The 11,106-nt window shown below is 40.4% G+C and overlaps 1 gene segment (V, D, J or C); it reads left to right on the top strand.

The window, feature by feature from the left end:
• The first annotated feature begins 2,107 nt into the window (after positions 1–2,107).
• LOC143661334 (immunoglobulin kappa constant-like) lies at positions 2,108–9,643 on the top strand. The segment is given in 3 exon segments: positions 2,108–2,191; positions 4,855–4,918; positions 9,131–9,643. Coding segments are annotated over 3 exon segments (456 nt in total).
• The last annotated feature ends 1,463 nt before the right edge of the window (positions 9,644–11,106 follow it).

The following is an 11,106-nucleotide window of genomic DNA, read 5'->3' as shown; positions in this document are numbered from 1 at the left end:
CTAGAGAATCAAGTGAATTTTGAAGGAACAGTCATCTTTTAAAATTTATTTCCAAGGTTTTTGGATAATTTACTTAACAGTTTGTGACTGCTCTATTTAGACTTGACTTTTCCGTCTCATTTAGTATTTTGATTTATCATGCTTTCCTCTTGATTTCTGATTCCTCTTTCCTGAATTTCCTGAATTTGTGCTGGATTGGTTTAGTTTTCTTTGTCAGCCTTTTTCCTCTTAATGGTTTGGAAGTTTTCTATCCTATTGCTATTCCGTGCCTACTAAGCTTACCCCTTTTAATTTCCATTGCTCTCAACTCAGCCTGAAAACTGAGTGCCAAGATCTCTGAATACCAGCAGATGTGGGCTTGCTGGGTTCCGCCACTGTCCGCTTCTCCAACCCCAGCCCCTGATGACTGAGGTAGGTTTCTCCAGCTCTGTGCAGAAGACTAGCCCTGGCTAATCCAACAGCCCCTCCTGCTTTTACAATAGAATTTTCTAGATTACAGTTTCTCCATCAATTCAATCGCGCATTTTAAATTTTTGAGGTTTTCCTCAAAGTATCTGTTCTCCTAAATGGATTCCAATCATGATTCTCCAACTATGTTATACATTTATTAATGTTTTTCTATTTTATCTCTCATTTCAAGGGGGATTTTGAGAGCATGAGAGGCAGATCCGTAACTGAACTTAAAGTCCAAGTTGTTCCTTGTTTCAATCTCTCTTTTTCCTATTGGCCTGCCGTCATCCTCTCTGTTGTCCTCAGTTTGGAACCAAGTCTAGGTCTTGACCAGAACTGCCAGGGCACTTGGGGGAGTGGGAAGTGGTAGACCTTGCTGCTTCTTCCCAAGACCTGAGTATAGGAGGATTAGAGGGAGAGCCAGGAAGCCACTAGTTTAACCCCATTTGGAACACAAGGAACCAGTTAAAGGAGAATCCAGGTGAAGAGAGCAGATTAAAGATAACAGTCAATGACAACAACAACCCATTTGAAAACAAAAGCCCAAAACCCTAAAATATATATAAAAAAAATGATTTTTAAGAAATAAGCCCAACAAGGACAGGAAGAACTGAGCAGGAGTCAACTGCAACAAGATATTAGAATTTATAAAGCAGATATAGAAAGGTAACCAATGTAACTGATCCAAGCAGCCAAATAACAGCATCAGTGGAAGCAGAAAGCAGAGGTAGCTCAAAATTCTTCAGAGATGAGACTCAGGATATGCATATCCGAAGCATGAAGCAGTTTTGGGATGGTGGGCAGAAAACCTCTGGGGTCCAGACCTTTAATGGAAATGAGCAAGACCTGGAGGGGTTGGTGACAGACCAGAGGTCTTTGATGACAGAGAGGGCAGAAAGTGTGAGAGCCGACCAGAACTTGCTGGTTTCATAGCTTTGTACAGAACTAGTCTGATCACAATAGCAGACCATGGTAGGTTTTTTTGCTGAGCCTGGAACTGATGGTCAGAGAGGAAGACTGAAGAGGATTAGGGAACTCTACGGCAGCGCTCAAGGGGCTCGTCTCATCACCACTCATGCAAGTCCAGCTGGAAACCACAGCTCTCAATATGTAAATTTTGGTAACTGAGCCCCTCCCAAAGCTAGTAAACCCTGACGCAGATGCTATTTTCTCTTTCATTCTAAGAAGTAGAAAAACCTACAGCCTAATGTCCCTCCTCTTGGAAGCAAGAAGAAAGTCTACATTTTTCAGAGTGGAACCAGAATCTAGAGTCATGTTTTCTGCAGGCACATTTTCACTTGGTCAGAATTTTCTACTTTCAGCACATCTTTCTTCATAGATGAGTGAAACAGACAGAGCTCTGAAGCAACAGAAGAGCAGTTCTTTCTCAAGCGGCCTTCTCTAAAGCAACAGAAAAGCAGCTCTTTCTCAAGTGGCCTTTCTCTTTCTGACAAAGGGGGCCCAGCCTTGCCCCTTGAGGATTTAGAAAATGTCAATCGTGACTCTAGTACCGAAAGCAGGCGCTTGATTGAATTCTAAGCATCACTGGATATAAATCTCAAAACTTCTGCCTCTTGGTATATCAACTTAAATCAAGTAAAAATGTCAGGTGTTACAATCCTAAGGAGAAGCCAAGCTGAGGGGCAAAAAATCACCTGTGTTGGACTTCACGATGACTGATGAGTTGGGGAAAAAAATTTCAATAACAGACTTCAGGATGGATTACCAGACACGAAGCCAGGTAGGGAAGCTACCATCTCTCAAGCCTTGCACAGAGAAAAATTGTGACACTATGTCCCTGATACACTAGATGATTTAATGTCTGTAAGGGGCACTTCACCAAATAAACTGGTTAGTTGTGTCAAAGGAAAAGCAAAAATAGGGCAGTGGGAGGGTGACTCAGTGGCTGAATCTCACCTGCTGTGCCACAGTGCCTGCCCATGTTAAAAAATAAAGCAAAAATAACATGTCTTGACATGTTATATCTGAGGAACATTGATAAGACAACTTATCAAAAGTTCTCAAAATGATTTATAGATGTGCATTTAGTTTATTTCTCTCTCCTTCCTCTCCTTTTCTCTCTCCCCTCCACTGGCAGTTTACAGTTTATTCTGAGAATCAAACTTTGCTAGCGGGTGAAATGTGAAGAGATGCAGTGATGCGTTTGTTGGAGTGCTTCTCTTTCCACCCCTCCTGTACATTAAATCTGAAAGGGCACTCACTGCTTTATGGACAATTTGCTTTTCCTCAGTAAATATTGTCAATGTCCATCATGGACGCTTTGTAGAATAGAGATCCTAGCAGGGCCTCTGAGACCGCCTTTGCCTTCAAATAATGAAGCACACACACGTCCAATCTCAGCACGTCTCAGTAATTCATTTTATGTTACAACAATCATTCATATTGATCATAATTGTGTGATCAATAAAATATTTTTATTGCAGGTGTTCTTATGATAATCATATTTTGTTAGTAGCAAATAACTTTTTATAATAGTCATTCCATTGCACTCTTTACATTAGATTTCCAGTTTACTCATTTAGGACCTTATGTCCCTCGTACACCCATGTCATCTCCTCTTTCCCATTTCCAGCCCCATCACTCCCACATCTTCTACACTTATAAAATAATTCTGTCCCCTAGGTAGAACCAGGGACAGACCTTGCCTTGTTGGCACTCTTGATTTAAAGATCATAGAAAAGTATTTATTTTGACAAAGAAAACTCACATATGCGTATATCCTTAAAAAAATTATATTTAGACATTGCATATGAATGTTGTGGACTTCACTAGGCAACATCAGAGTTTACTTTTTTCAAAATTGGTACATTGTTATTGTTTCTGAAAACCATAAAATGAATGCATTCCCATAATTTTAAAAATTAAATAATCTACAGTATACAAAAGGGTAGAAAGAGAAAGTGCCACTTTCCTCTTCCCTTCACACCATAATCTGTAATCCCAGCAGATAACCACTGAAGATAGTTTGTTGTGTATGCTGTAATAATCTGTATAATATTTATAAACATATAAATTCAATTTCCTCATCTTTTGGTGAGACTCTCTGCTCATTTGCTGTTCAAAGCAACTATCAAAATTCCTGGTGACAGAATCAAAGAAACCTATCCATAGTCTTCAGAATTACAGTTATGTATTTCTTTTATAAAAATTGCCATTGCAAAGGTCAGGATTAGACCTTAGTTCCATTATAATTTATTAGCTCTGCTCTATTATTGTTTTTAACTGTTTGGTTTCTTCATTCATCCTACAAATTTTTGCCAATCATTTGCCAAGTGAAGATACTAGACAGGTCCTCCCAAATGCATTACAAATAAAACATCAACCATCTTACAGGCCAGCAAGGTAGAAAGAATCTGACAGCAGAAAAGAGCATTTAGAAGTTCTAGGCCCAGTGACCTGCCTCAGTGCTCTGCATGGTTTGGTCCCCTGCTTGGAGATCATCCAAGAAACAATCTCTCTTGAGTTGAGACTTAGAAACAATTAGTTATTCACATGCTAAGCCAGGTGGGCAAAAGTGTTTCTGAGCAGAGGCAGTGTTCAAAGCTGAAGGCCATAAAAAGGTGTAAGGAGTTTAGTATGGTGGGAGTAATGTATGCTGAGGGTAGGGGTGGAAGGTTAAGAGGGAAATAATACCGCAGTAAATGAAGCTGTTCACAAAGCAAAATGAGGGCTTTGGTGTTCCTGATGGGGTAACTGCAGAAAGACCACAGCATGCCATGATTCTCTGGCAGCTCCAAAACCAGCATGGCCATGGTTCAGCTCAGTGGACATGGCCATAGCCCTTCTGAGCTTTACCTGTCCTATACAACAGGACAGTCAACCAAACTAGAGTCTACTTTTCTACTCTGTTGACCTTCATTTTCATTTCATGTCACCAGTAGCTTAATTCCAAGTACATTTCAAAGGAAGACATGTGCCTTGATTTGGTGTACAGTTAGTCTGCCATTTTGGAAACAACGCCTTAGCAAAGGAGAGGTTCACATGAGAAGACATTCTGTCATTATTATTAACTGAGAAAAGCTAAAAATTTCCATAATGACACTTAATGAGGTTTATCATTTGCAAACCACTTCTCCCCATCAAGAGGAGACATGAAGAGATGGCTATCTTTTTAATGTGCTTATTTTTCTTTGCAATTTACCTCCGGCCTACATTAGAGCAAGGGGGAGGAGGCAATAGAAGTGGCAAATGGCTAAAGAAAGGGACTGTCAGGCCACTGACATAAACATATTATCCTCTAGGACTTTAGATCTCACCTAAAAAAATGAATATTTCCCTCTCTCAGGAGGGCCCAGGGCTCCCACACCTGCTAGAAAAGGGGGTTAAGCTTCAGCAGCTGGCCCCGGGCTCTTCTCCTTCAGTGAGAATGATGTTTTTGTACAGCGAGACATCAGAGAGCTGTCACTGTGGTGGACGTTCGGCCCAGGAACCAAAGTGGAAATAAAACGTGAGTAAAATCCAAATTTTTCCCCTCAACTTTCTTTGTCTTATGATCCTCATGTCTACAAAATTATCTATAAACTGAATTCTTGAAACTGGACTCTGACATCCTCCAGGGCAAAGATCAAACCTGTAAGCAAACTTAATCAATTGCACATTTTCTCTATTTCTCTGAAGAGCAAGAGCCAGTCACTGGGTCAGAAGAGTTTGTCTAAGTGATAGTTTCAGAAATTTACTAGGGAGCATAATAATAGGCTCTGGACAGAACCTGGCTCAATGGTTAGAAAGGGGAACATAGTTTTTGTATAAGTGGGATTTGAAGAGAAACCATTGTGTTACACTTTTGGCGCTGGGACCAAGGTAGAGTTCAAACGTAAGTATTTTTTCCCGCTGATTCTTCACTGTTTCTGTCTAATTAGTTTGTCTTTAGCTCTTTTTTGGGAGTTTTCAACAGTTGGATGTCAGGGATGTAACAAATTTCATTTCCGGATTAAGTAAAGAGAAAAGCAAGTTGTTCTGTGGGTGACTAGCTGTTGGCTAATTTTTAAGATTCCCGAATCAAAATAATTAAATTGGGGAAGGGGGCTTGCTGCCTCTCTTAGGGAAGGTTTTTTAGAGAGGGAAATTAAGAAGAAACACTTCTTCACTGGCAAAGGACCAAACTGGAAGTCAAATGTAAGTATATTTTTGCTCAATTTTTCACAAGGTTTTTGTCCCATTGTATCATTGTGTGAGTTTCTGACATTTTGGTTAAATTAACCATTCTGGTGATTTAACCAGAAAAGAACAGAAAATCTGCCAACTTCGTAGGTGAGCAAACTGAAAAATTATTGAATTTTTTAAGTGAATTGGATTTGTAGGGAGAATGAGGAAGAAAGAACTGCACTTTTCTCTGAATTAGCCGATCTAGTCCTGTTAGTTTCCAATAGAGGGACGAGGTTTTTGACAGGGAGGGAAGTGTTAGGTCTCTCACTGTGGGTTACTTTTGGTGGTGGGACCAAGGTGGAGATCAAAAGTAAGTGCACTTCTCTCATTGTTTTCTGTGTGTGAATACTGGGGGTTTTCGTATTTGGGATATGGATTGAGGTCAGTTAAGAGAATGGGACTTTTCCTAAGATCAGACGAGTAAAGGGATTGAAATCAGTTTATCGCAAGGAAAAGCAAAGAGCCGGTCAGTGGCTGTGGCATTTAAATTGCCAGATTTTCTCTGTATCTGTTAATCCAGTAAAATTAGCAGCATAAAAATATTTTTGTTGAGGGGAAAGTAATTAAGCTAATCCTACGGCTCACCTTCAGCCAAGGGACCCAGCTGGTGATCAAATGTAAGTACTTTTTCCTCTATATTGCCTTCTGAAATCTGGGTCTGATAGCCAGCTTATGTTTAAGAGCTTAAATAGAAGTTTTGTGGAGATGAGTAATTGAAATCATTTCAGATTTATCATCAGTTCCATAAATTTAAACTCAGCTCCAAATTTGAGTTGGGAGACCAAAAAAGGGTTAAAATTGATCTAAACCGAATTAAAGCCTATTAGCCCCCAATAGAAGAGATTTCTGCTGAAACTCAGGGAAAAAATTAGTCTAGATGAATGAAGAACCCTTGGAATTCTAAAGAACAAAAGTAATTTCATTTTCATTGAGTTTTGCCAAATATTTTCTTGGTTTTTGCTCATTATATATGATAGAAAAATGTATTTCTTAGTCTGTTTTCTCTCTTCTGCCTGATAAATTATTTTATAGGATAACTGTACAAAATCAATAGTGTGAACTACAAACTAGCAAAAAAGTTAGAAAAGTATACCTAACTGCTATGTAGAACAAGTAACTTAAGTGAGAATTAGAAGCAATGCCAGTTTTAGAGTCTGAGTACTAAACTGCCAAAATCAGCTTAGAATGTTCATGTTATTCTGTAAGAATAAGACCTTGACAGGTTAGCTCCCTTTTGCTGTAATCCAATTTTTATATTAGACTAAACTTGAAATGATCTCTTATGATAACGATGGCAAGATTGTTGTCCCCAAAAGCCCACTTTCAAAGAAATGTTTCAACGAAGGAAAGTAAAATAATTGCATTTTTAAATGCCCACAGACCTGTAGAAAAGCAGGAAATATTTTAGTTAGAGTATTTAGTCCTTTTCTTCCCCCACTTATTATTTGGCCACGTTTTTCGACTGCCAAGGAGGCCGTGGCACAGCTAGCGTGGTCGATAGGTCTCTTGGCAGTGCTTTTTCATGACTGAATGGCTTCCGTGGCCATGATGCTGGGGGGTGGGGGGGGTTGCCTGGCTGCTAGAGCCACGGCAGCCTGGCGCTAGTCCACTCAACTTAGCCGTGGCCAGCTCTTTCTGACACACGGTGACACAGATAATGCCTCCAGTGAGATGTGGCAGAGCTTGAGCTAACGTGGCAAAAAAAAAGTTAACAACCTGAGTGATTAGTGATTTCAGGTATAAAATTCACATTCATAACTATTATTATGTTCCATTACTTAAAAATTTCACTAGGAGCCTAGAAAGAACCTAAATTTATTTTTTCAACGATATATAAATTATTTCATAATGCTGTCATCAAATTTACTTAAATGATAAAAGCTCAATCCAAAAGAGATCAATGTACATAGCTGTTGCAGGGATAAAGCACACAGCAGCAAAGATAAAATTTCTTGGCAGCAGTCAACCTGCTCAGGTCTTGATAACTTTTACTGAGTTCGCATTAAAAATTATTCAGGTATATAGAGCGATTAAAAAAATAAGCTAAATTTGTGACAGGTTTTAATTTTCAAAAATTTAACTGCTTGAGTCAGAGTATGATTTTTTAGGTTGTACAAAATATCTAATAGTAACATAAACTTAATAATTAAAAACTTAAAAGGTATTTTCAATACCTTAATTCTATGATAAAAAAATTTTTAATCTGGGTATTTTAATCTCATAGCCTCTAAAATAGTTTAATAATTTGGCTTTCTTTAGCATCAGCTGATGTCAAAGGTTTTGTTTTGGAAGGATTATTCTGGTCTGGAAAAACCTGACAGGTTTAAAGTTCTGCTAAAAGCTAATAAGAAGGCTTGAAATAATGTCCATATCTAATGTGGTAATTGTTCAATATTTTAATGCAGTATGGAAAATTTAAACCTATAAATGATTCACCCAGATAGAAATATCAGAATGTTTTCCTTCTTAATTTCTAGTGACCAAATTATTTGCTGTCAGGGCTAATTGACACAATTCTCTGAAGAAAAAAAAAATATTAGTCATGATGGTTAAAAAGAGAAGGTTAAAATGTTCAGTTTCTTATGTGAGCTGCCTGGTTAGCTTTTCAGAGACGGTATCTGCTGACTTCTCCTAGCAAAGGGTTCTTGATTTGTTTTGTAACTTTCAATGAGAGCAAACTGAAGGGGACTGTTTGGGGGACTTGCCGTCCTGCTGAGGGGCTAGAGTCCCTGCACAGAGGAATTTCCAGGGGAGCCATCTGGCAGCTGCTCAAGGTCAGAACGGAAGCCAGCCAGTTCCTCCTAGGCAGGTGGCTAAGACCACAATTGACCCCAAGTCATCTCACCACTTCAGGTCTGCTGAAAATTGCCCCATTTAGCTACAGACAGGGGCCAGGGCCTGGGACTCACACTGAGGCCACCATGTAAGGGTGGGAGACTTGTGGGCAGGATCACAAAGGGGTGATCTGTGGACAGCAGGGGCTCAGGGCCTACTCTGCAAGGGAGATCTGGCCCCAAGCCAAGGGACGCATTGGAGAGAGAAAGGCAGTTCCTGCCACTGGGCAGTTCTGGAAGAGGGTAGGGGCAGTGAGGACAGAGAGAGGCTTCCCCCGAAAACAGCTGCTGCCTCATCTTCTTCCACCTGGAGGGGCAGCTCCTATTCTGCCTTCTGAACTCTGAGGGCTCTGTTGAAGTAGGGTAGGTTTCTGTGCCTGCAGCTCTGAGTGCAGTTGAAGAAAAAAAGGTCAGGTCAGAAAAATATGCAAAGAAACCTCAGAAACGGCTTCAAAGAGCTAAAGCAAAGCAATCCACAGTTTTTTTTTAAAGGGTTGGGGAAGATGAGGAGTAACTCAAAACCACTGAAATTATAACTGTACTTCCTGGCCTTGTTTGCTCCGATGATACAGATAAAGCATGCTGTTGTCTGTGTGTCTGTCCCTAACATGTTCTGCCTAGACACCCAAACAGAGAACTTCCTGTGCCTTCAACACCATCTTCTGTGCTTCTTTCCTCAGGGAGTGTGGCTAAGCCATCAGCCTTCCTCTTCCAACCATCTACAGAGCAGTTAAGTTCTGGAAGTGCCTCGCTTGTGTGCACTGTGAACTCATTCTATCCCAGGGATGCCAATGTCAAGTGGAAGGTGGACGGTGCCCCCCAGACGAATGGCATCCAGAACAGCTTCACGGAGCAGGACAGCAAGGACAGCACATACAGCCTCAACAGCATCCTGACGCTCACCGCGGCTGAATACAACAAACATAATGAATTTATCTGCGAGATCTCCCACCAGAGCCTGTCCTCTCCGCTCATCAAGAGCTTCAATAGGAACCAGTGTTAGAGGGGCCAACCCAGAACCCATCGCGGTTCTCAGTCCCTGCCTTGCCCCTCCCGCCTTGGGCCTCTGGCCCTCTTCCCTCTCCCAGTCCTCCAGCCTCCTCCCACCTCTTCTCGCCTCCTCCCCCTCTTTTAGCTTTAATTATACTAATATTTGAGAAAAAAAAATGAACAAATAAAGTGAAGGAACATGCTTTGCACCTGTGGTTTCTTTCTTCTCCTTGATTTAAAGTTCTTATAACTTGGGTTTCCAATTACCAAGTTTTTCTTCGAAGGAAGGAAATATTTAGTTGCTCAAAAATACACCACCAATTATAAAATTCATCCTCGAGTCTACCCTCTACAAGCTCCTCCTTCACGAAACCCAGTGTCTTTACAGCCCGGCCCTCTGCCCTGTGGTCTGAGAGATTTCCTTCTTTGCCCTCTCCTAGGCAAGCCCACAAGGCCTTCCCAAGAGTGGCGATTCTTACAGCCACATGTTCTTTGATCAGGGAAACCTATCCTTAGAACTTATCCCACAGCAAAGTTTTCAGAAGAAAACACTGCAAGGAGAGCCATCCACTGCAGCATTCCTAAAAGAACAAAACCACAGAAACAACCTAAATGAACAAGCAATATGAAAATGTTTAAGTCCATTATGGAGCTTCAAATTAATGGAGTATTATGCCTCCATTGCATTTTTAACCATGTACTGAGGCCCAGGGATCCAATTGAGCACTTGACCTAATCTAATCCTCACTGCCCTGTGAGGTTAAAAATGAACATTAAAATATTCAGCATGGGTAACCTAATGTAAACTATGGACTACAGTTCATAGTACTTTTGTAATATTCTTTCATCAGTTGTAACCAGGGTGCCACACTAATGCAATTGTTCTTAATAGGGGTCTATGGGAACTATATTTTCTGCCTGATTTTCTGTAAACCTATAACTTCTCTAATTAAAAAAAAAAGTTCTTAATCTGTTACATAAAAATAAATAAATAAATAAATATTGAGCACGGGGTGGTGTGATGGTGGCTCAGTGACAGAATTCTTGCCTGCCATGCTGGAGACCCGGATTCAATTTTTGGTACATGCCCATGCAAAAAAAAAAAAAAAATTGAGCATATTCTGTAAAGCTCAGAAATTGTCACATTCCATAACCCAGCAGCTCCACTCCTAGATGGAATTCTTCCACTCTTAACACCAGTCCACCAAAAAAGTATGTGTGAGAATGTTCCTAGGCAAAAACTGAAAATTATGCAAATGTCTACCAACAGTAGAATGGGTAATTAAATTGTGGTATTCTTACAAATGGGAACACTATTCAACAAGTAAAATCAACAAACTGCAACTATACCCAACAATATAGATGAAGCTCAAAAACATGAGGTTAAGCAAAAGAAACCAAATGCAAAATATTCTATGCTTTCATCCATATAGACTTCAAAAAACAAAACTAAAATATGGCAGTAGAAATTGGGATGGAAAAAAAAAATTGGGATGGGGGTTATTCTCGGGTCCGGGTAGGGTGGGATGATGCCTGGGAGAGGACAGGAAGAGGGTCCTGCATGACTCCCAGGGGTGTAAACTTCCCTGGCAACATGGGACCTGACTCCTGGGGATGCTGGGACGTGGTATCATGGGAATGAGAAAACATTCTTCACCAAAAGGGG

The sequence above is a fragment of the Tamandua tetradactyla genome, chromosome 17, assembly GCF_023851605.1.
Source record: "Tamandua tetradactyla isolate mTamTet1 chromosome 17, mTamTet1.pri, whole genome shotgun sequence".
NCBI lineage: Eukaryota > Metazoa > Chordata > Mammalia > Pilosa > Myrmecophagidae > Tamandua > Tamandua tetradactyla.
The sequence above is the reverse complement of the archived record's forward strand: the minus strand, read 5'-3'. Positions and strand labels throughout refer to the sequence as shown.